Source organism: Crotalus tigris, unplaced genomic scaffold (genome assembly GCF_016545835.1).
Source record: "Crotalus tigris isolate CLP2741 ecotype Arizona unplaced genomic scaffold, ASM1654583v1 scf7180000019245.846064, whole genome shotgun sequence".
Classification (NCBI taxonomy): Eukaryota; Metazoa; Chordata; class Lepidosauria; order Squamata; family Viperidae; genus Crotalus; species Crotalus tigris.
Window position 1 is genome coordinate 305601 of NW_024097453.1, and position 26389 is coordinate 331989.

The window sequence follows — 26389 nt, forward strand, 5'->3', positions numbered from 1 at the left end:
GATTTATTTTGGATTTTGTTTGTAACATGCTAGGAAAACAACTTATTTCAAATCCAGGTGTTCATTGAAGACTATTAGATGTGATAGGACGTAATTCTGCTGGATCTCTTAAGAACATTTTCTGTTGTTTAAGAAGAAAAATAACCTGGGGGTGAGATACTTGATGGAACTGAAGTTTTAATCAGTTCCTCACTGTCTTCTGTAATGTAAAATCACTCCCTACGCCCCTTTCAAAATTGTTAGCCTTGGACAGAAAAAAACAAATAATACTGTATGTCTTGTACCTCTCTGCACCTTACAGCAATTTCAACAGCCATTTCAGTGACTTAACAGCAGTAATTTTAGACCTCCAAGTGCAGTGATGGAGAACCTTTTAGAGACCAAACTGCAACCCAAAACCTACTTATGTATCGTTGGGTGCTGGGTGGGCGTGTCTCATTGGATGAGTGTGGCTGGGGTGGTAACGGCAGACTGGGTGAGACTAAAAAGTTCAATCAATCAATTCCAACTTTGCGAAATCTTTTTTTTTCCTGCGAGAAGTTGAAATTGATTTGATTGATTGAACTTTTTTTTTTTACACATGGCGGCGGAGGCCTAAAGCAAAAAGGTTTTATAAAACCCAGCTGAAGGCCTAGGACTGGGATGACGGCACGCGTGCCCACAGAGGGCTCTGAGTGCCACCTCTAGCACATGTGCCATAGGTTCGCCACCACTGTCCTAGTGTATTTTCCCTTAGGGTCACAGCAGGGTTCATGGAAGAGCTTGTATAATTCTTGACTGCAAACTTTTCTAGTTTTCCACACCAGGGAAAGTTGTTTGAGAATGCTATGCATCTTAGGCAAGATTGCAAAGAAATATGCCTGGAGAAATGTGCACTGCATTTCATTGTAAATACATACAAATTAAAATGCAAATTTTAAAAATAATTTTATCAACTTTCATAACAGAAACTGAGAAAATGTCAACAGATTTTTACAATGAGAAAAAAACTGAAGTTTGAAACAATTAAACACAAAAGAAAAAGCTGCAATAACTCCAGTCAGAAGTTTCCTTTTCTCATATTTATTTTCTTTAAGGATTAATATCATTTGGTGTTACAAGTCAAAACACAGCAAATACATATTGTTTCTTAAACCACACAAAATCTATGTTCATTATGGGAATTCTTGAAAATTACTCAATAAAACAAATACTATTTAAAATATATTCAGGTTGCCCTTCTCAGCTATTTTACACTCAGTGTTGAGAAATCATAACTTTAATGGAACCATTAAAAAGTGGCTGTTGATAAAATATAAGTTAAAATTTAAGTTAACTCATGTATTCATAATTTACCTTTATTTTTACTTTTACATGCATATGTTAGATCTATTTGAAAATAGGGTGGGAAGACAGAAGAATTGAGAACATTAATTTTCCTCCCTCTTTCAAAATCTGATTCCCATGTAAACAAACAGAGTCCAAGATGGTGCTTTGTCAAGATCTTATATGCTGTAAGTATCAACGTGATGTTCATTCATCACAAAACTGGAACAGAAACCAGATCAGAGATCAAGAACAGATTTTTTTTCTCTTTCTCAGTTTATTATGGCTTTATGGTAATCTTTTCCATATGCCAGGTTGGAAATTGATGCCTATATCACTGTATGATGTAAAAATTTGTAATTTTCTGACTTGATTGGAAAATGTCCCTTCCCTAATTTGAGAAGTACAAAATATAATTAGTTTTAAATTAATCCATTTATGTAATGGAAAAATAGTTGTGGCTTCCTTCCCCCATCCATTTTCTAATAAAAGTAAGATGTGGAATTGCCCTCAAATTCTCATTCAAAAATGATAATGAAATGAGTAAATAAAATCTCTGAACTGAGGAGTGCTTAGACATTCAGGAAGTTTCTAAAGATGACTCAGCACTACTAACAATGCAGTTTCCTCTCATCTGAGACTGTACAGTATATATATATTGTCTTAGTGCAGATTTTCTGTTTTATATTTTGGTTTGATTGTAACTAAAAAAATCTGTGATCCAGCACTGTTACTGTTTTTCTGCCAAAGTCTTGAATGGTTTTGGAGTTTTGTAACTGAGTTCATATAACAAGCTATGTTCTAGATCTAGATTAACAAAAAACAGTTTCCTAAATTAAATCATATTATGGCTTAATATGATGGTCCAGCTCATACAACATGTTCAGTCACTGCTGAGTTTCTTATAACATGCAGACCTAAAGCTATTACCCCTTTTTTAGTCTAAATTAGCATGCTGAACAAATCTACTAAACGTCCATTATAACAGGTGCAATCAAACTTTCATAGGTAGCAAAGGAGGGATTTTGACAAGACTGCAATGAGCAGAGAACATCATGTAAATCACTAGGGCTAGATTTTTAAGAGGGGAGAAAGGGTAGAATTTTTAATATTGTAGACTTTGCCACATAATAAGAGTCTTAAACTGTAAGAAGTAATTTTAGTCTGTTTCACACCTATACACAGAACTATGCCAGTTTCAGTTGGAAACTGCCAAATTTTGATCTCAGAGTTCAGGTGCTCAGAAAACAATGGTTCAGTGCTATGGACAGGATGTAGATCATACGTTGCTTCCTCCTACTGTACTTTAAATCCCCGTTCTTCTGTGAGAAGGTCAGTGTAAGTTGATGCTGAGGGCATGAGAAGTGGCCTCCCACAAATGTAGCAGCATAGTTAATAAGGCATAGTCATAACCACTATTGAGCATTTCTGTTCTGCTGAGTGTTTTTGCTTTTCTGTTGGCATACCTTACCAGAGTATCTGGCCTTTTCTTCCTACTGGGTCTGTTCCATTTTAGCCATTAAAACCATGTGATCAGTGTTGTAGTTACTGGAAAGATTCTATATAAACATTCTTAAGTGTACTGTTTATAGCCTCTTCTCTGCAGATGCTGTGTTTACCTATTTGGTAAACAGTAAGTAAAGAATATTGAAGTAATAGAAGCAGATCTACACTCTGTTTACATATACATCTGGTGGATTTAGTTAAAGTTGTAACACTGCATCTTACAACTTATCTTTTGAAAACAAATTTCTCACAAGTTCCTAACTAGCTATTAGGAAAGCTTAGAATGTATTCTTGGCAAACTTAGATAATTTGTTCCCACTTAATTATCAAACACTCCACTGGCCAAGAAGTGACTAAATGTTTTTATTGCTACAATGTAATAATAACAAATATATATCTGATCCACACAAAATATTGAAGCCCTTATTTAGTAAGTGTGATTTAATTTACATTATTTATATTTTCTATATATGTTGGCCACAAGATTTCAGATTATTTTTTAAAAAATAGCACTGGACTTTGATCAGTGAGAGGGGTTTGATCTCCATACAGTAATAAAGTTCACTAATATAGGATAATGTTATAGAGTTCTTATGATGATGTGGTCCATAGAAGACAGAGCAATAGTATTATGTATAAACTTTTTATTGGTTGCATAAGCAACACAATATCTTTTGACTGATCTTCTAATTATTATGATTTTAGAGGCATCAAACTGATGTTGATTTCCATTTCATGTTGTGCTTTACTGCATTTCCTTGAATATAAAGGAGCAAAAGAAATGAATGAAACCATTCTCAATGAATGGCTTAATGCTAAGACTGGCCAGCATGGAGCTGTTAAATTTGGGCATTGGCATTAATCATGCCTAAAGGTCAGTTCAATAGATTGATGATTTTATGCTTTTTGATATCTGTTTCAAGGTATTCTATTCATTTGGAACCTATAAAATAAATAGGAAAAATGTTACCCTTTTGTTTCTCATTATTTTGTGCAGGTTTTGTTTTGTGGTGTGTTTGTTTTTCATTAGGTACACTAGGAAAGGACAATGTGGAAATCAGAGTTGCCTTTACTGTCTACCATTTAAAAAGAAAGAAAGAAAACTTTGCAGCTAATTCACTGCTAGTGATGTAGAAATTGAATTTGACACCTCTAGTTTTGAGTGTGAAATGCCCATTTAATATGAAAAATACTTCTTTTAAATGCAAAATTGATTGTGAGGTATTTTGAAATTGTGAGGTATTTCCTTATTGGAAGAGTTACATTTGATCATCTTTCTTGAGTTCAAAGTACTTCAAGATGCTCAAAAGAGCCTATTCTAAATGTGAGGCAACTGTTTAATCTTTGCAGGTAGTTTTGTGCTCAACAGACAGCCATTGCAAATTTTTGCTTATTCATAACCCACTTCACCTTCTGCATTATTGCAACATATATCTTTCAAGGACCTATAAAAGTCCTTTGGAGGTTCAAGGGTTCTCCAGGTTCACCAGGCCAGTGTAGCTGCCCTTTGAAGGACAGCACAAGCATGGAACAACGATGTGTTCTTTTCATAAAACAGAGTAAATTATAATTCATAATTACACAATCCCTTCCTTGGCTCTCATTTCTCACTTTTGTGGTTTCTATATCTATTCTGCCTTCCTTAAAGACATGGCAGTATAAAACTTAGAGAATGGCATTGTATTAACACATAGTCGGTATTTTAAGAAGTGGAGAATAATGTTAGTGTCTTTTTAGTTCCCCTTGGTGAAAAGATGGTGAATGTTAATTTAATTTTATATGAGTCTATTCTTTATTTTACATAACAATATTTATGAGATAATTTTCCCCTGCATTATAGATTAATAGGTTTCTAATACAATATTTTTAAATAATAAAACGCAGAATACTGAGAGGTTGTTTATAATATCGTTTACTGAAAAATACATTTTATTTGTTATAACATTCAAAAAATATACAAATCCTTGCTTATTTGCTTAAAAAGTTTGCTTCTTAAAGGACTTAAACAGTTTATTATATATTCTTGCGATCCTTATACAATTATATCTTTGCTATGTGCAATACACATATAGTGCAATTCCCAGATTGTCTTAGCTAGTTTTGCTGTCTTTCAATTTCAAGCTCACAGCTGTCTGTAAGAGGATCACTTCAGATTTCAGCCAAGAACTTGCTATAGGGTCATCTATGTTGAAAGCAGCATAATCATTTTCTTCCAGTTAGTTTTCCTTAAGCATTTCACAAGTAGCACTATTTTATTAAAACAATCTTCAAATGCATTCTGCCCTTCACATTTTATTCAACTGCATCCATTTCAGACATTCAACCAACCATCTCTTTCATGATCATTGTTCTTTCTTTATCTTACCATTCTTAAATTCCTTTACCCCAATCCTCTTTTTATCCAGAAATAGGAGGAAAACCAGACGACCATCTTCATTTAGTTTGAAAAAGTATTTTAGAATTACTAAGTTCTAATCGCTAATTCACCTCTTAATACTTGCATAAGTAATCCTGTAAAAGTCAATCTCAAGTAGAAATATTCAACAAAACATTTCAGGTCTGGAACAATATAGGTAGTCCTCAGCTTACAACTATACATTTACTGACTATTCAAAGTTACAATGGCACTAAAAAAACAACTTATGACCATTTTTCATATGACTGTTGCAGCATTTCTACAGTCACATGATAAAAATTTGGACGCTTGGCAACAGACATGCATTTATGATGGCTGCAATGCCCTGGGGTCATGTGATCACATTTTGCAACCTTCTGAAAAGCAAAGTCAAAAGGGAAGTCAGATTTACTTAACAATTGTATTACTAATTTAACAACTCCAGTGATTCACTTAACAAATGTGGCAAGAAAGATCATAAAATGGAACAAAACTCATAACTATCTTGCTTAGCTCAGTTGTAGTCGTAAGTTGGGGACTACCTGACCATACAGAATCCAGTGAAATTGATAGAACTTCTTTTTAGACTGTATGCTGACAAAGATCCTAACACTTAATTGATGCCTAAAGATTATGATTTTGTGTTTCTGTAATAAAAATGTGAAATACATGTAATATAAAAAGTCAGTTTCTTAATCCTACAGATAGTTATAGACAGAACTGTAACCTAATTTGACTTATTTATATATTCAAATCCAAAACTGGCCATCTCTTTATGAAAATGTTGTTTTATGTTGATGCCAAGACATTGTTTAAGGAAAATAAGATTTTAAAATTTGGTTGTATTGTTACCTAGGTTGAACAAGAAGATACCTACAAATTGCTACAAAGTCTACATATAATAGCAACAAGTAAATATAAATATTTGCAGAATTGCTTTAGTGATAGTTCTTTCCATCCAACTCTACAGCTTGGATACAAAATATATTTAATACATCTGAATTATTAATTTAATTTATCCTATAGAATATGAAATTACATTCTGCACCTTAGTAATATCTTATTTACAAGCAGGTCAACCAGAAGTCAGATTAATCTTTTTCCAGATTTTTAAAGTTGCATATAAATAAATAATGGGAGAATGAAGTTTCCTTTAGGACAATAATTGGAACTATCCTTCAGTGAAAAGGATGGGAATTTGTGAATGAAAAATCTGACACTAAAAATATCTCTCTTCTCAGATGAATGCCATCTCAAAGCTCTAAAAAAAGCATTTTTAATTTAAAGCTTATTCTATTATCAGACACACTGTTTTACTATGATGATTTTAACATAAGGCCACATTCCAGGGAAGAAATGGTGGACTGCAGATGTTTCTGCAAAAAGTGGAGCTGATGACTGTAGTGGAATGAAACCTCTCTAGATGAGGAAAGGGCTTGAGATTGCCCACAAGTACTCCAGACAGCTGTTCATCACAAGGAGTCCATAAGATAATGATCTTCTATGGGTTTAGAGCTTTGGGAGACAAGGGAATAGCCTTCTTACTCAAACCAGGGTGGTGCCTTTGAAACATTATCAGAAATTGCTTCTTAACTGCTATTCAGCTATTAGAAACCTTTGGATTGACAAGTTTTACTGCAACAGATGAGTTTCTGTCAATTCTTAGTGAAAGAAGTTTTAATTAGAAGTTTAAATACTTAAAAGAATTTTTTAAAATAAACATCAAAAGGATGATTAAAACTATAATTTTAGAAAGTTACAACTGGGCTAAATTTGAAATAAGACTGTTGAAAAGATATTATACAATAGGAACAAGTTCTAGTTAATAAGGTGAAGACTGAGATGAAAGTGCACTTAAAAATGGTAGGCTACAAGAGTGACATCGAAAATATTGGGCATACAAAAGAAACCAGCTGATGTCCTAATAACTAAAAGAGAGATACTAGCAACAAACCAACAGAGTGATCTGGATAATTTTCTGTATGAAAACAGGCTTGCTAACATTTTGAAGAATTTTGTGAGAAGGGACAAAGAAAAAAACTAAAAAGAAGTCAAGTTCCAGTACATTATTTGAAGAGACTATAGATTAAGAATATTAGTAAAAGGAATATAACGTTGGTTTATTTGATCAATCTTGGTCAAATTAAAACAGATATGTTATTGTCTCTGATAACCCTTAATGGACTTTTGCTGACATCAAGACTGTAATGATAAAGCTTTAACAATTTGTCTATAGAAAAGCATTGGAAATTGGGAAGAAGAAATAATTTGTTGTATTTTAAAAGAAGGTAATAAGTTATTAATTTATTTATTCTAGTTGTTATAAAGGCGGGAAGCAACTTCCTTATATATATTTCTTTTTCTTTCCTATACTCATTTTTTTCCTATTTCTATTTCTTCCTTTTTTTTCTTTTTAGCACCTTCTGCTCTTTCTTTTTAATTTTCTATTTTTCAGTTTATGTTAGTTTTTTACTATTCCAATGGTATACTTTAATAAAATTAAAAAAATAGTGGAAGTTTATAGAATTAATTCTGTCTGAAATCATGAAAATACTTGTTTTTAATAATTAAGTGATGCAAATAACTATTAATTTTATAATTGATGAATAAGGAACTCATTTGCATATTAGGTGACATAAACTTAAATTTTCTTTAAATGCTGGAGCACCTTTGGCACTGTTCTGAAGAGTTTTGCCCTGAGAAAAGATTTTTATAGATATCTCTTCAAAACTTAAAAATAGTATACCTGTTCATCATTTTAATAGACAAAAATTCATGTTATAAAAAGCACTTATTTGATTATTGAGTCATGTTATGATACTGATTCTACAATGCTGCCTGCCAAACAATGAAAGATGAAAAAAATGCACCATGTGAAACATGAGGTAAATGTGAATGACAAATTATGGAGAAAGAGAAGTGAGAAGTGACACAAATTGAATGACAAATTATGGAGAAAGAGAAGTGACACAAATTGCTATTCTTGGTGATGGCCCACTTTTCAAATAAAATGTAATTTCACTCTGATTTTCAAGTACACTGGGTAAAACTTTAACCCTGAGCATCTGTCAATACAATTGAAACTCAAACTAACCATTCACTGTGTATTAAATTGTTTGTGTTAAGATATACACATGGATGAAAAGCTGCATCTTGTAAACTATAGACTGAAACTTTATTGTGAGCACCAAGATGAAAAAAATCATGCTATTATTACTTGTGTTTCTAGTGGATATAGCTGAGATAATTTTGCGGCCATACTGTCTGGCAGTCTGAAAATAGTACATAGAGTTGTTACATAAATCTTTTATGCAGCACACTCATTTCAGGACAAACAAAAACAGAACAGATGGGCAGTACTATGAAAACAATATTGTATATTCATTTTTCTTTAAAAAGCTATTAATCTGAAAACAAAACAAAATACAAAGCAGAAAAATAAACATATGAATCCCACAACAATTGTCTTATTTTCACATTACATTATTTCATTCTTCAGAACTTGATAATTTTTTTTTCATCTAAAGCTACTATAAAATGGAAATCGCCCATGTTAAATCACCTCTAAGGAGATCTGAATAAGCATCATATTTAATGAACCTGTAGATGCTTGGAGCTTTTTCACACATTCAACCGAAAGCATATTTAAGCCATTCTCATAGTATACGCATTAAAATGACAATAACTACAAGGAACTTCCTGTGCATGAATCCATTTTTTACAGTGAACTGCATGTTAAATTTTTATGTGGTAGGAACATAACTGATCTTTCATTTACCATTACTTCTTTGAGCAAACTGAGCTTAAATCAGCATGGAAAAGATTTAAGTCACAATATGGATGAAGGAAATCAAATGATTCAGAACTATGGGAATGACTTGAGTGGTTTTTTGTGTGTAAGAGCTTTAGTGGAAATATGTTTTAAAAAGTAGTATGGTCCATCTAGCATTGCATTTTAAAAATGTTAAGCTCAGTGTTTTAAAACAGGGCTAGAATGAAGAGTATTATGTGATTAAGCCCCACTGTGCTGAATTCTGGCCCAAAACCACAAAGAACTTTCAGTAAAACAATATGGCAGAAAAAAATAAGACTTGTTCTTAGGATACCATAGCTTATTTATTCTGGTTCTACACTTAAGTTTAGCTATTGACTATTTAGTTTAAGAATCTGATCTACTAATCTGTGTCACTATAGTGATGAACTGCCAGCCACCGGAAACTGTAAGCTAATTGGAAACTGTACACTGCCTGAATCATGTGCTACACAACCCCGACTGGTATGGTTGTGGGTAGCAGCAGAATTTGTAACATACCTAACCAGAAACAGAATACTGAAAGTGAATCATCACTGCTTGGCCGAAGATCTCTTAAAATTGATGCAACTAATGTATTTACTATATGATTTGTAAAATTAAAAATTCCTGCTTCACCTATGGCATCTAAAAATACTTTACAATTGTAATCAGATGTAGAACTTAAGCTACACCATTGTGTTTTCAGGGCCGTCTGGGGACCACACCCAAGATTTAGGGGCTATATGTGGTTCTGGTCCTTTAAGTTGTACACCCCATGTTTCATATTGTACCAGATATATTTTGGGCTTTGTACCTTTTGCATTTAAACATCATTCTGAGTTTGTTGAGGATTTCCTGCATAGTTCTTTCCTAATTGTAGTTAAGATTGTCATACCTGTGCCAAATAAATCTATGAAAATTCTCTATTTTAAAAACTCATTAAACTGCTCATTCTTTTCCCTTCAATGTTTCAAGGGGTATATTTTAAATCAGGGACCCCCTGGGCCGAGACTGGTCCATGGCATGCCAGCAACTGGGCCACTCAAACAAGTGAAACCCCATCCATGGGACGTGGACAGCACTCAAAACCATGCTCCCCCAGTCCATGGAGAAACTTCTCTCCATGGAACCAGTCCCTGGTGCTCAAAAGGTTGGGGGCCACTGTTTTAAATTACAACTTGATGCCAAATATTCATTAGTGGTTTAGAATACTAACTGGAAATAGCTAGGTTAAAATCTCAAAGTACTTTCTAAAATAACTTTCTGAAATTCATATATTTGTAAAAAAACAAAACAAACCCTCCTATCCTAAAATTAATTCCTCATATATAAAGAAGAAAAAATGTGTCTTCTTCTTTGAATAATAACGATATACAAGACACATACGCAAAAGGGTTAACACTTTTGGGGGGAGCTGCATGACAGTTATCATCACATAAGCACAATTTATTCCATATGGAAATGAAGTAGTTAAAAAAAAGCTTCACTAGTTGAATGACTGCTTGCTCCACAATTATTGAAGGCACCAAGAAAGTGTAGTAACTTTAAATTAAATTGTATCACTTTTCTAGATTTCTGATATTTAAACAAAAAAGTGCAGCTCAAGGACTCCTTTGAAAATAATATAAAGCAGCATTTAAACAGAATAAAGAACTATATTTCCAGTTATTTTCACTATCGGTTTTAAGGGGAAGGCATTAAATAAAATGTATACTTTGTAACTCTATTTCAACAAAATCTATTAATAATAAGAACTGAATCATATGCATGCCTTTTAGCAATTAGCCCTGTAAAATAACAGGATTTAAATCCAAGTAAACATCCACAGAATTAGGCTTCATATTCGAAGGAATTTAAAGAAAGCCTAGTTTTCAGTGGGTCTTCAATACATTTAACTCAGGATTCACTAAACTTTTTTTGTTCCTAAAATACCCTCATCACAGTTTTGTGCAGTGGGATTCCCCCTCCTCAAATTGCCTTAAATATTGCAAGATCTGAAGATTTCTAAAATTTAGCACATTCTTTTTTGCCAGAAACATTTTGCAGTCCCTCATATGATACTGCAGTCCTCATATGAAGTTTCATGGAATTCTGGAGAACTTGCCAGATTTGGGCATTTTTAAAAACTTTTTTTGAGGACTATCAGACACTATTGTAGGGCTGATGTTTGCCTTGATAGCTATGCATCCATAGCTGATTGGATTCAACCAACCTGGGGTTTAAACTAAACTCAAATTAGTTGACTGCATACCTATTATGTAATGAGATCCTAATTCAGCTGCTATTGAAGATTATCCATAAATTAAAATTAGCTTCAATGGGAATCACTTAAGTCTACTGTAATTGGATATTATTGGCAAATTCTGAATATATTTAACTATTTTAGCAAAACTTAGGAAAAAGAAATTTTTACTTCTTTTACTTTTACATTTATGTTTTCTCCCAAGATAATAGAGAGATATCAAAATGTATTAAAGTAATTTTAAGAATAAACTACACATACATATAGTTATGTATAAAAACAATCCTACAGCCACTTTTTTTTAAACAGAGAAATAGATTGGAGTAATAATTCAAGCTTTCCAAGCTTTTTTTAAAAAAACCCGCAAATAGGTATCTGCAAAGCTATATCAGCATCTTATTTCTTCATTCAAACTTGTTTTTTATTCGAAACCAATAAGGACTCCTGCTTCTATATATGCATTTGTAGGTAACCTGTAGTTAGCTGTGTGTTGCACAGTACACTGATTACTAGTTTCTATATTTAAAAACCTACAGAAAATACCACAATTCAATCATTTATATTTAAATAATTAAATTTCTACATAGTTAAAAATGAGGGGGAAACAGGTTATCCAAACATGAAAACAATGTAACACATGTTTTGGACAAAGCAATCCATCAGAGGACAACTATTTAAATGAAAATTTAGAATTACCAAGTACATTTCAAATTGAGTGAAATTCTTGTTCTTTGTGCCTGTAGGAATAAAGCATAAACACATACATTAAATGTTTGATTTAACAAAATTGTTATATCAATGCAAGATGTTCTATGATCTTTCTTGAACTTTAAATGTATAACTTTAAGTAATTTCCTCACCTTCACTTTATCTTCATGACCCTTAGAACGGTTCTATGCTAAAGGTCGTCAGTTGCTATTTTAGAGAAGAAAATTTCTATATAAAATTTAAGTAGATCCTTGGTACATAATTTTTATACCTGATCTAATACTTTTGTCAAACTCTATCATCATATAATTTAAAAACTTTATTTTAATATTTCTGTTAAATGGTTACATGAAAGTGCTACTCAAATCCATAAATCTTAAAGCAAAACTAACACCATTACTTCTAATTTCTGCCTCTGTTTGTAAGACATGCTGATCAAATACACATAACATGCACATGGGTAAACTGTGGCAGTATTTTGTATGCTCTAATACTTTAAGAAAAGTAGTTTCAGGTAGCTGAAAAATGAGAGTTGATAGTTGTTTAATTTGGTTGAGGATTCTGAATGCAATTTAAAACGAACAAGGAACTTTCCCTTGTATCTCCCCTCCACACCCGAAGTGCTTCAAAAATAATGAAAGAGCCTTGTACTGGATTATATGTCCTGAAGTAGCAGAGAGGTAGCAAACAGTTATTAAATGAATGGTTGTAGGTCAAGTGTCTCTCATTTTAAGGTGACCAACTTTTTTACAATGAAAAGGAGGACACAAATAAATTGAAGAAAAAAATATGGTAAATAAAAAAAAATTATTCATTGCAACAATAATACAGACAACTTGCATGTGCAAAGTTTGCCAGCCAGGTGTTTTGGCACGCTCAGCAGCAATTCCTATTGGCTTTCGAAAGCCAATAGTGGGAGTAGCACAGCTCATGCAAAAGTTGAAAAAAAAAACATCAAAAAAACGCCGTTCTGAGCGTTCTATGAGGGGAAAAAAAGCCCTGCAGATTAGTCTTCAAATATCAAAAAGGAGGACATGAAGGAGGACACTTTTTGAGGGAGGACAGAACTTACAAAAGGAGGACTGTCCTCCTAAAGGAGGACAGTTGGTCACCTTACTCATTTAAAAGAAAACTTTATTCCATAAGATTCTCAGATAATTTTTCCTAAGAAAAAAGAGACTGAGGGTTTTTGTACTGATTTGCAAATACATCTCAGAAAAGAAAAGCACGATACAGTACAAGGAAATCCCTTGCCAGGGATTTAGTATACTGCTATTCCTTGTCTAATCTATTCCCTCAAGTGACAGCCAGAGTTGACATTATTTCAATAGAATGTTTTAATACAGTATTTGGCAGGCACAGCGGATTGCACTCCAGATCATGGTCCTGTCCTAAAGGAGGAAAAGTTAACTCTTTCTTCTGCTGAAAATTCTTGTTATTGGAGAACAAGATAACCTAATAAATAATTAGGAGCATTTAAAAATGATTTGATGCAAATCACATAACTACCAGTATTTACTAAATACTGACATAACTACCAGTATTTACTAATATTACTAAAACTAATTTGTTGTAGGTAGGATTCTTATATTTTATATTAGAGATATATTTTATATTATTAGAATTACATTCTATTCAGTGTAATACAGATTATATTCTACAAAGAAACCCAAAAGGTTTGCTCAGCTTCTTATCTGCAGTACATAATGGGAATAAAACTTTACCTATGCAGTTTCTGTCAAATGACTGTTAAAGCCTTACTAGAAAAAAGCTTGGAACTCCAATATTAAAATGAATGGTTTAATGTATCAGTGTTGAAACAAGCTCAGTGGCATGTATAGTTTGAAGCAGGTGGTGAACTGCACTCTCACTATTTATGTCAAAGAATTCATATACTCTATCTTTCTCACATACATCTTGTGTCTCCTGTAAATTGCTCTCAGAAAAAGAACACTGATTGGGTTCATCTCTTTTTCCAAAAATTCTTCTGTTGTATAGTGTCTTTCTCTTATCAGAAACTTGAAAATATTTGTTCATTTACTCCCTCTTTTGGTTCTCTTGGTAAAAATAAGGTCAGAATGGTTATAAAGTACTAAGAAATAAAACCTAACAATCACTGACAATTCTAAAAGCAGAGATTGCTTTTGAACAATCAGGGATGGTTTGGTTTTAATTTTTGCAGCGAGCACAAAGTGAAACTCAGTTCTCCAAATGTCACTTCCCAGTTCTTTGATTACATACAAACCTGCTTCAAACAGGTCACAGCTGTATTTATTAAATATTCTGAGTAGTAAGAAAATGTATAAATTGTATAAACACCATCATGTAAGGAGTGCATATGTTCCTCTTTCCCACTGCTTCTGTTTTTGCCCTGAATGCAAGCCTATTGATGAATATTCATACTGATGTTAAGATTAATGTCTTTTATTCTATTATTGACACATGATACTGTATGTTACAGAAAGAATGTGTCCATAAACAGGGATGCTGCCAACAAGGTTTTTGTTAAGGCATCAGACTAGAAACTGGGAGACTATCACTTCTAGTTCTGCCTTAGGCACAAAGCCAGCTGGGTGACCTTGGGCCATTCTCTCTTAGTCCTAGGAATAAGACAGTGGCAGAAAACTTGCCAAGAAAACTACAGGGATTTGACTAGGCAGTCTCCAAGAGTCAAAACCAACAGGAAGGGAGGGAGGGAGGGAGGGAGGAAGGAAGGAAGGAAGGAAGGAAGGAAGGAAATTGTCTTTCATTTGTAATTTAGCCAAGTTTTATCATTTCTTGCTATGTAAACAAAATGGCCAATATTTCTTGATTACTACAGTAAGCAAGCTGCAAGTACTTTGAAACCTAACATTATATGTATTTGCCCCATTTCCAAAAAACAAGATAATGTGGATATATACAACGATTGCATAGTTCCCATTCTCACTTTTTTCTGTTCCCCCCCCCCATAAGATCATAAGGAAGGAAAGAGAAAAAAAAAACCCTGCATAAGTGCCTTTAGAAGCTATTCCTCTGGAAGCATTCCTTTGTCTGCAAGACAGTATTCCAGAGGAGACTAGGGAAGAATTTACTTACCCTTCTAAGTTACTCTCCATTTCTCATTGTTCTTCAATATTTTTTCTCCTCAAGAAACAGTGGCTGGATCCTTCCTCTTTACAGAATAGATTAGGGGGTGCTGCTATTCCTGATGGCCTTGATTCCATCATCTTTCACCTACAACCCTCCCGCTACTATTCTAGCTTTTTCATTACCACAAAAATCTGTTCAGCAAGAAGAATGTAAATATTGCACCGTACTTTTTCTTTGCTATTGCTAGGAATGGTTGTACTACCAATCAAAAAAACTCGTAAATGGCAAAAGATCCCTCTCTGGACATAGCTGGCTCGTTGCAAACCTTAGTGTGTTTTGCAAGGCTTGTTCCCACTCTCCCTCACCCAGATGCCCCTCCCCTTATGCAATCTTTCACAGAAACGCCACCTTTGTAGTGATAATTAAATATAGCAGCAAGGCGACTCACCCTCGTACCAGCAGCAGCATCTCTCCTGGCCGGCGCCCCATCACCGGTGCTCCACAACGAAGCGCATGGTGGTGCCGTCGAAGGACGGAGGGGCGATGATCCGGGGACCCAATGGTTGCGATGTGATGCTGATGAGCGGCGCTTTCCCGTCGCTAGAAGCCGCTTGTGGGCACGGTTGCTGCTGCTGCTGGGTGCCCGTGGGCATGTAATACGGGCTTTCTGTGGCGGGACTGGCGGCGCTCCTGGACGAGGCGGCCGCAGACCCCAGCTCGCCGCTCGGTTGCTGGGCAAGCTGGCCTTGCAGTGCGGTGGCGGACAGGACGGCCGGCAGGAAGCCCGGGTAGAACATATAGGCTGCGGCCGGGGCGCTGTAGGTCCCAGCGGCCGCTCCCAGCGCCAGGGACGACATGGGAATGGTCATGGGGGCCAGGGCCGGCGGCTGTGGCGGCGGCGCCAGCAAGGGTACTTCCACGTACTGCCCTGTTTCGGGGTCAAAGAGGCGCCGCTTCTGGGGCTGCGGCTGTAGCGGGGTATCCACGAAGTAGCACTGCCCCGTGCTGAGGTCCAGCAGCACCTTGCGCTGCGTCTGAGGCGGGAAGGCAGCGGGCTCGGCTGACGTGGGCGGCGAGAAGCAAAGCAGAGGCGTCGCTGGCTGAGCCGCGCCTGTCAGGGCGGCCGCCGCCGCTGCGAGGGACAGAGCCTGAGGGAAGATGTGCGCCGGAGACATTTCCAACGGTGGAGCCGCCGCCGCCGCCTGAAGTTGAGGCTGCGGCGGCAAGGGCGGCTGCCGCTGTGCCAGAGGCTGAGTGGTGGTTGCGGTGGGCTGCTGCTGCTGCTGCTGGGGCGCCTGGATGGGGTTGAAGCTTGCCACGGACCGGCCCAGGTTGAGAGGCTGGGTGGCAGCGGGCGAAGCAGTGGCGACGGGGCCTGCGCGGCTGCCTCCTCCTGCTGCTTCGCCTGTGCCTAAGGCCACTGGTGCCGGTTGCTCAGCAGACGACTCCTTGAGCGAGATAGCCAAGTAGTTCCCGCAGTCGGGAAAGGTAGGCTTGCGGCTCTTGTCGGGCTCCACCAGGCTCCCCTGCCGGTTGCCAAATAACTTCATGGCGCGAGGCCTGGCCTGGCCTTTGAGGCCTCGAGGTGGGGAAGGAGACGAGAGCACCGGTGGTTGGTGCTTGGCCTTCTGGCCTTGAGCATTAAATGTTACGGTGGTCCTGGGGACCACAGGGACTCTTTCCTTCTCAGCAGACCCGGTGTTTCTTGAGGCAGATTCTCCGTGGAAGCCTGAAACGCGTGCCCGCTCTCGGGTCAGGTTCTCAAAGGCCGCTGTCTTGGCCGAGACCTTCTCTGTGTTCTTGGTTGGGTTGGTGAATCTGCCACGGGGTTGGCGTTCTGGTGCCGATCTGCTGGGAGAAGTTGTTAATCCCACCGTCTGAGTTGCCTCCTGGTCCTCAGTCTTGGCAACCATCATCGATTCTTCCCTGGCGGTGTTTATGGCTCCTATGGTTTGCTCTTCTCGGGTAATGAGGGACAGGACATGGCTGTCAGTTATGGGTAATGGGTCACTCTTTCGTTTCCACTCATTTTTACTGAAACTGTACAGCTCTTCCATGCTCCGGACTGCTGCTGTTAGTTTTTGCAGGGCCTTGTGGTTTGCTGAGACAGATGCCTTGGTCACCTCTTCTTTGGGAAGTTCTTCTCCATCCACCACCAATGGTTCCACTTTATTGCTTTTCTCAGTTGTCATTGGCTGCTGTGGTGGTGGATGTGACTGCTGTCTCCAGGGCACAGATGTTTTTGAGACTATCTTCAATACAGCAGGCTGGCGAGGGTCACTCTTGTTGGGAGCAATGGTGGCTACTGGCAGCCTTCCTGAGGTCCTGTGCACCAGGATAGTTCCTTCTTGGTTGGAAGGCAGCATCTTGCCTCCATTACTTACTTTGGCTCCCATCTCTTGAGATCTGTTAGGTTTCCTGTCCTCTTTAATGTTATTTACTGCCTGACAAGTTATCACCATAGGAGACAGAGACCTGGGAATGCCAGTTGACATCAACTGTTTGGGTTTCTGGTCAAAAGTTCCCTGGTCAGAGTTAACACTGCCTCTGTCACTGTGGTTATCCCCTGACTCAAGACTATAACTACTTTTGATTAATTTCCTGACATCTCTCACCTGGTGTATAGGCCCTTGGACTTTACATTTATTTTCTCTTACATCACGTACCTGAAATTGAGGCAGTTTGTCCATAACCTCCCCTTTTATTTGCTTTTGCAGTTGACATCTGGTATCAACAGCTGTCTTGAAAAAATTGGGGGCATTTCCAGCTATCTTGGGGCTGAGAAGTTTAGTAATATTGAAAAGATTATCTTTGTTCTGCTCCACACTTCCCAAGCTTATCTTGATCTCTGGAGGTTTGGGCTTTATCACTGTGGTGGCAATAGCAGTCTGAGCTGTTGCAGTTGTCGCTGTGGAGTATTTTGTCACATGCAAGTTAGTATTATCTTTGTTTGTTGTTTGTTGAATATTTGGAACAAAAAGACGAGACATTTTAGTTGCTTTATTAGCTGTGATTTCTCCCATATCAGCTTTCCAATCACCTTTAAATCCTGTTTTCAGTTTTCCCACAGGAACTTTTTCCTCTTTTTTCTCTGCTTCTTTTTCTTTCCATGTTCTAAATGCACTGTTCTGGCTACGGAGAAAAGTTGCCTTGAGTGTTTCAGAGGCACTTTGTTTTATTTTACATGCCTCTTCTAAAAATGTTTCTGAAAAGGTTCTATTTAGGCTAATATTGGCCTCCCGTGGAGTAGAAGGCTTGGAGGTTGGTGACTTGCTATCAAAAAATTCCCCCAAATCATCTGCTGTTACAATAGTACTATCAGAGCTGCCTTCTGAATATCTTGAATTTTGTCTCTGCAACCCCCCATTCTTTAACTTCTCCTTGGCAGTGCTATCTACCTCTTTAGAAGATGAGGAATTTGACATACCAGAGTATGTGGTGTCTGTGATCTCTCCCCTTTCCATTTTGAACTCATGTTCCTGTTGCATCTTCTTTGAAATAACATTTTTGAGGAGGCTAGATGCAAATTTTGACTTCTGTGTTCCTTCCATGGTTTCTGCAACCACTCCAGTTTGTTTGCAAATTTCATTGCCCTGCTCCTTTGGCAGTGTTTCTGTAACTTCATCTGTGCAACTGGACCCAATAGCAGCATTTTCAGAAGGTTTACCAGGTCTGGGGACACCCGCATTAATATTGCTGCTGAAATCCAAAGTCTCCAGCAAAGTAACAACTCGGGAGCCTGCCTGGACCTGTTTTTCAAAGCAACGTGGTGTTTCAACGTGCGTTATCTCCCCATCAAGTTTACTGACAACAAATTCCAATGCTTTAGTCTGTGACTTATTGGAGTGAATGTAGAAATGGTCACTGGCTGTCTTAGTCCCAGGGTTTCTTTTCCATCCAGCAGATGCAGCGCTGCTTTTGAAAAGATTCTGCTCTGCTTTCTGTCCAAGACTGCTGCACTTTAAATCCAAGTAAGTTGACCATCGGTTGATTCCTAGGTTGTGATCTGAAAGAGATGTGGAAGATTCACTGGAACTCAAGTTCAGGGTATCAAAGTAGGGATAAGCTAAGCTCCGAAATGCCCTTGCTGTCAGGCTTCTTACTTCTTTATCTGCATCATCCAACTCACTTACCACACTGGAGGCACCACTTGAATATCCACCCAATTCTCTTGCTTTTATTGCTGCACACCTTGTTTGCAAGTGTGCAGGAACTGCAATAAACTTTTTTGCATAGTCATGAAATACATCTTGTTTGAAACTTGAATTTCGTTCGTGAGCTGTGGAGACACAGAGGCTCATGTCGCCTTCATGCTTGGCAGCGTAAATAATGTTTTGCTTTTCATGCTGGTTGCTAGGCTCATTTATAGCCCTGGAAGTTGGTTTGATTGATAGGAGTATCTGGCCTGCAGAATTCTCACTCATGTTGCAGAGGTTCTTGGACTGACTTTCTTCCGAGCTGGCGCATTTGTCTGTGCTTGGAGTATCATTTTCAGAATTAATGCTGACTATCTCTGTACTGCTGGTATTATCAATACTGTCTGTCTGATTATTAGGATCACTGGTGGTTGTGCTGAGATAACAGCTATTATCCTCTTCTGTTTGTGTGTCTGCAAGAGTTTCTTCACTCCCAAAGGAAGCATAATCCACAAAGGAATAAATAACATTGTTGTCCTCAAAGTCCCATCGAGAAGCTAATCCATAGTCAAAATCCATGTCATGGTCTACTTCACTAAGCTGGATTTCATGCGTGGTAATATAATGTGCTTCATCATTATTACTATTGTTGTTTTCACTGGTATAGCTGGGTTGGGACTGCAATAGCTGTGAAGCATGCCTGCCTCTTCCTCTCTCATTGCTCAGACAGATTTCTTTGCAGTCTATTTCATCATCTTCATCGCTGTCATACCCAAATGAAGAGGAGGTTTTCCCCCCTCTTTCTAAGTCGTCCATTTTTGGAAAATTCCTTGTATTTTGTATTGGTGAAGGACAAGATGATGAAGATGATTCTGGGCAGCCATGTGTGTAAAGCTGAACATTGGAGATACTAGGGGACAGAGTGTTCTCAGATCCTTCTGAACTGATGCCAGAGATCCTTTCCCCAACCTCATCATCTTTCATCCCCATGGGGGAAAGAGTGCCTTCCATTTTAGATGTATAATCCAGAGATTCTTGATTCGCAGATTTGTCTGCCAAGATTTTGTTAGCCAATCTGTTAATCTCACTGATCTCACAAGGTCCATTTTTAGGTCTGATAAAGGCCACTTTACTTCCATTCCGTTCTAGATTCAGCTTTAGAGTCTGGGGACTCTCTCCTGTCCCTCCAGGGTAATCGTAAATCTCCACATATTTTGATTCCTCAGCTGAGGAAATTGATGGCTCTTGAGGATGACACTTGATCATTTGGCTGTTGCTTTTTCCATCATTCTCTTTTTCAGTAACTATTTCTTCAGCAGGCAGTTCTGTAAGCACTTCCATGGTGGATGCTTTCAAGCTGATTGAAGGGAGCAACAAGCTTTGGACCCAGGACCAAAGTCAAGCGAGAGACACAACACATATACACATGTGTTTCCCAGGGATTCCTAACTTTGTTCCTTGTAGTTTAGCTGTAGATCTTGGAGAGCTGCTTGATAGTGCTGGGGGTAGTAAACTGAGTGGCTGCTGTTGTCTCTGTGGAGATGGGGGGGGGGGTTTGCTGGTAACTGCCGTTGCTGCCAGTGTCTTATTCCTGAGCTATGAAGTACAGTTGTTAGTTTGGCATGAAGAGCTGTCAGTCTGAATGCCATTGGTAATAGAAGTAGCAGCATTAACAGCATCTGCCACTCAACTTTCCCAGACATTCCAAAATGAAGAGAAAGCATATGGAAATTCTTATACTTCTAGTTAAGGAATATGTAAGCATATGAGAGGGATTAATCCATGTAATAGTTTTAAAAGATTATTGCTTTGGGGATGAACAGAATGAAGGAGAGTTACATGGAAAGCACTTTTTACTATTGGAACAGTATTTTTAAGAATATTACCTAGATAATATTTCAATGGGGAAAAAGACTGAATTTAATCTTAATAAGACATTAGTAATTTCAAATGGCTTGTATTTTTACTGGTAATCTTTAAAAAGCACTTTTTCCCAATTTATGAAATATTATTTGTATTCTATGCAAAAGTATTTAAAGAGGGTTCCCCATCTTTTCCTTTTTTTGAAAAAAAAAGTGGAGTACCATTTCTCTTCCAGCAAAAATACTTCCAACATACGGACTTAGAACAATTCTTAATATATCATGAAATAGATAAATAAAACCAATTTAACTTGCTTCTGTCTCTTTTTTTAAGTTTTTTTAGAACTGTACAGTTAATTATAATTATATTATAATTAATTATATTAATTATATAAGCCACAATAAAAATTCCCCTTGAATCCTATTAAAGTTATACAGTATGAAGCTTCTCTAGTGTAAGCTGAATAGACTTTATCTGTTACAGTGAGTTCTAATAATATTTCAGTACAGAGGAAACAAGCAGTCTAAAAAAAACATTTACCTTTTCTTTGATTTTTGTGATATTAATCCAAGGGATATTAATCAGCACCTTAGATCTTGAAAAATGTTCTTCTTATCTTCAGAGGTTTTTAAAAGGATGTGAAGGAGATAAAGAACAAGCAATGAGAAAATACCAAACTGGTTTGATTTTCATAATGACTTGTTCAGAGTAAGAAAACTCTGAAGCATTTTTATCAGATCAGTATAGCTTGCTGGGTCAAAATATTATCTATACATAGACTATGTGTCATTTCAACCGGGTGAATAAAGTACTATTTTAAACTACCACATTTGTACATAGTAAAAATAAATGTGTTTGACTGTCATTCATTGCAGGAATCTCTGATCTTCCACTAATATATTTTTGCCCCAGTCTTCTACTTTTAAATACTTAAGGCAAATAAATAAAATTGCATATCATTGTTATGATATTGTTGTACTAGAATTAAATGTGTGCAATAAAGTAGTGTAAAGGAAATACAGTTAGAAAAATTCAAGTATTGTTTTTTAAAAAACTATTAATATTTCCCTTTTTTGGACTTGTGCCTTAATACAATTATTACCGATATGAATATTACTAAACCAGTTTTAAAATTCTTCATCATTTTAATTTTAATTCCACTTATATAACTATCATACCCAAAGAGGTATACAAAAATGTTTAAATCAGCATTAAAATAATGTATAAAACAGCTTTAAAAATATTATAAGCCTCTTAAAACACTAAATAAATAGAAAGCCCATGTGTGAAATAAAAGTAAGTTCATATTCGTGCTAATCTCTAGTGGATAGTGATCTGATTTGCACACCATTGAAAAACAAATGTAAACAAGATTACAGTTTAGCATGTGGGAATCAGGCCTAAAAGTAATCAAAAAAGTGAATTCCTCTATTTTTTAAGTACAAAATTTCAGAACTGTTACTAATAAAGATGTCCCTCTTATACCCAGGTGCTTTAGGCTACATCTCTAAATACCTGGAATGCTAGAATGATAATCTCTGAAATCACAAGTGAGGGTTTCTGATGCCAAACTTAGGTTTAACTATAGACAAAGGTTATTATGCAATAGATTTGCTCTTGGAAAAAGAGTAAATCAATGGCAAACTTGAAAAGGGAAGCAGATGTAGGTTTGGGAGAGTCATTTTCTTTTGTGCTTGTAATTGCAAGTATGTCAGTGGCTTTTTTTTCCTCTTTTAAGATGTGAAAATAATTGGGATGCAAATGAATTAAAATCTTGAGGTGATATGAAATTTCAAATTAACTATATTGAGTTACATGAAGGTTGAACAATATGTGTCTGACAATTTTTTTAAAAAAAACCATTGAAATACATTATATGCAAAGAAAAACTACAAAACTGCCAGTTTCTAATGATTTCTTCTATAATAGATGTGATGGATTTGAAGATAAGATTCAAAAAGGCTAGAGTTTATGTTATATTTGTACATTTGTAACATTAAAAGTTTGATATTTAAGAGAGATTCCACAACTAAATAAAAATATAGTTCTGATTAGAATGACACAGCTTTTCCAAGAAAAACACATGCTCTGATTATATTGCAGCCTAGATATTCAATCAGAATAAGGCATTGAGCCAGTCATACAACTTTCATAACGCATCAGTCAGCCATACAGGATTCCCAAATTTGGGGATCTCTTTGAATCATGAATCACTTCTCAGACCATCTGCATCTAAGATCAGGTGGGAGGGATTTCAGCCTCAGATGACGAGAAAGGAAAAGCATCACAATTTCACACTTCAGTATCTGATTATAAAAGAGCTATTTCAAGTGTGAAGGAAAGTTCATTAGTAGGAAAGCAATTCTCAGGCAGAAAATCAGTTTTGGAGGGTACTGTTTAAAATATTTCCTGCAAAATTCATTAATGTTTAATGAATGACAGTTTGAAATATAACTTTATTTTTGAAGCGTCCATTTTATTTATGGCCTGAGCTAATAACAGATAGTGCTGTGAATTGCTAACCTATGCAAAACAGCCCTCTAGTGTTGAAACAGTATATTGTTTGGGTGTTTTTTTTTAACAGATTAATTAGATTATCAGCAGTTATAATGGAGAAAGATAACACATTAAACTGAAGAAAGATAGCAAAATTAGCAAATGATAGTGAGGTAGCAAAAGGTTCAGTGCAGGGCTGTATATTTTTCAACATTTTTATTTATGACCTGAATGAAGAAGTGGAGGGATTGCTTTTCAGATCTGGAAAAGATGTAATTGGGTAGGACAGCAGAAATATAGAATACAGAAATAAAAGTCAACATGACCTGGACATGTTAGAAAAATGGGCTAAAATGAAATTTACCAAGTTCTTCACATCAGAAACAAAATCAGTTCCCACATGTGGATACCTGGCTTGATAATGGTCATCGTGGAAAAAAAGATTCTGAAGTAATAGTTGATTACAAACCAAATATGAGTCAGCAGACTAATATGGCTGCTGAAAAGCAAATACAATATTCAGATCACAAACAGTAATAATTTTCATTGGTTTGTGCTTTAATACTCCACTTTAGACTGACAGATGGACAGATTGACTGACCAATTCTGGGTAACATACTTGAATATGGATTCAGACAAACAAGGAGCCTGAGAAAAGAGCCTGAAGGACTATAACTGAGCGTGTGGGCCTAAAGAAGCAAAGATCTAAAAGGATGTTCTATAGAAAAGGTCAAAGCACCTGAAGGCAGGACAAGAAGCAATGGATGGAAACTAACCAAAGAGCGAAGCAACCTAGAACTAAGGAGAAATTTCCTGACAGTTAGAACAATTAATCAGTGGAACAACCTGCCTCCAGAAGTTGTGAATGCTCTATCACTAGAAGTTTTTAAGAAGAGACTGGACAGCCATTTGTCTGAAATGGTATAGGGTTCCCTACCTGAGCAGGGGGTTGGATTAGATGACCTCCAAGGTACCTTCCAACTTTATTACTACTTCTACTATGAGGACTACTACTACTACTACTACTACTACTACTACTACTACTACTACTATTGCCTGTTTATCATTCCAGAATGAAAAATGTAGATTAATGGTTATATGACAGCAACATTTCAATTGAATATTAGAAAAAACCTCTATGTTCCACAGTGAAACCAATTCTCCAGGGAGATTTTAAGTTCTCTTATGTGGATGTATTTAAACAGAGGATCTAAAGATTCTTTAATCTGGATTCCTATAATGACCAGTACAGGAGTGCTGGGATTGCCATCACTAAGTGATGTGGTTACATGATATCTTGCTTTATGGCCACATTGTTTAATGATGGAAATTCTGGTCCCAGTTGTGGTTGTAAATCTAGGGCTACTATATTTCTATTAGAAAAATTTCAGTCATGGTACATTCAAAAATTCAATCATGGTACATTGTTTAAAGTGCACAATTACTCACTGCAGACTTCCATTTAATGAATAACAGCAACCAATGATAAACCTTTACCTGCATTATAAATAATCACAATTATATTAGTATGGTTGTACTTTACTGTCTCATTTGTCTCTTTCTCAATCTGATATGTAATTTAGAAATTAGTGTTAAATAACTTTATTTGGTTTATTCTCTCTGTTTAAGAAATCCTGAACATCTACACATCATGTTTAATACATTTATGAACCTAAAAGCCTGCCTGTAGCTTTCTGGGTGATATCTTGATCAACATATGTCATGTTATTCTTATTAAATATCGACCTTCTAAAGTTTGTCTTTCGCTGCAAGCAAGACCCTATTCCAAGAAGTGGAACTATAAACCTGGACAACTTTCAAGACCTTAACCTGAGTGAGATTAAAAGGCCTTAAAGGCTTTAAATGGCCCCTTAGAATGGGAGGCTGTGTTTCCTCTCCAGGATGAGTACGGATCAAGTTCTGGCAAACTATTATACTGTGCAACGTATGTTCATGTAACTGAACCCTGTTAGCATCAGGAGCAAAAGTACTTGTGAAATAACACATTTAAAAAGTGCTGTCTTTCTCCTTAATCAAGTCACACCATCGTGCCAGGTGCTCTTAGGAAATACGCTGACTGAGGCAGAATGAAGTTATGAAATGGTTACCCTTTTATATGTTCACTCAGACGACTGTCTTTAGTTCAAGAAGAAATGCCATATAAACACACCTTTTTGCCAGATTAAGAAATAAGCACCTGCCACTCGCATATTCAAACAATCTTTGCAATGCCCATTGAGAATTTACACTATCATCAGTATAAAGTAATGATAGAAATAAGTGATTTTACTGAAATTCAAGGAGAAAATTTTTCATACATGTGCAGCATACAAAAACTGGTTTTGAACACAAGTAAATTCTCTATTTGGATACAAACATAAATTCTAGACTTGAACAAAGTCTTTTATTATCAAAGCAGAAGAGCTGCCATAAAAATATTATTTCAATAAATTGGAACTCTGGTGGAAGATGGAACATTTGAAGGCAAATAGTTTGAATGCATAAAGCTATCTTATATTGATTGGGACATCATACTAAATCACAATTCATGGGTTATAAGACAGCAACTAAATTCAACATGCTCAGTCAGAATCAAATAAACCATATTATGAGTAGTGCATGAGCTCAATGGGATCTTATAAACTGAATCACTAAGTTAAAAATCTCAGTGTTATTCTTACTGGAGATTTTTTGAAAAGTGCTGTTGGTCTCAATAAGCCACTAATAAAACTATCAGTTTAATGTTTCTTCTTTAGCACTGAGATAATACAGTAAAATAGCCACTCAATTGGCCTAGAGCAGGGGTAGGTAACCTTGGCTCTTTTATGACTCATGGACTTCAACTCCCAGAATTCCTGAGCCAGCCATGCTGG

At 36.5% G+C, this 26389-nt stretch overlaps 2 protein-coding genes across 2 annotated transcripts in view; one reads left to right on the forward strand and one right to left on the reverse strand.

Moving 5' to 3' along the window:
• Positions 1-8715: 8715 nt before the first annotated feature.
• On the reverse strand, positions 8716-24276 carry CUNH4orf54 (chromosome unknown C4orf54 homolog). Its single transcript, XM_039361321.1, has 2 exons — positions 15470-24276; positions 8716-11978 (listed from the first exon to the last, which is right to left on the reverse strand). The coding sequence occupies exon 1, from the start codon at positions 20496-20498 to the stop codon at positions 15510-15512; it is 4989 nt and encodes a 1662-aa protein (XP_039217255.1). The 5' UTR covers positions 20499-24276; the 3' UTR covers positions 8716-11978; positions 15470-15509.
• DAPP1 (dual adaptor of phosphotyrosine and 3-phosphoinositides 1) overlaps positions 16378-26389 on the forward strand; it is a 73939-nt gene continuing 63927 nt past the window's right edge. The window contains exon 1 of the mRNA XM_039361324.1: positions 16378-16509. The gene's annotated coding sequence lies outside the window, so the exon portion shown is untranslated. The remainder of the gene's footprint in view (positions 16510-26389) is intronic.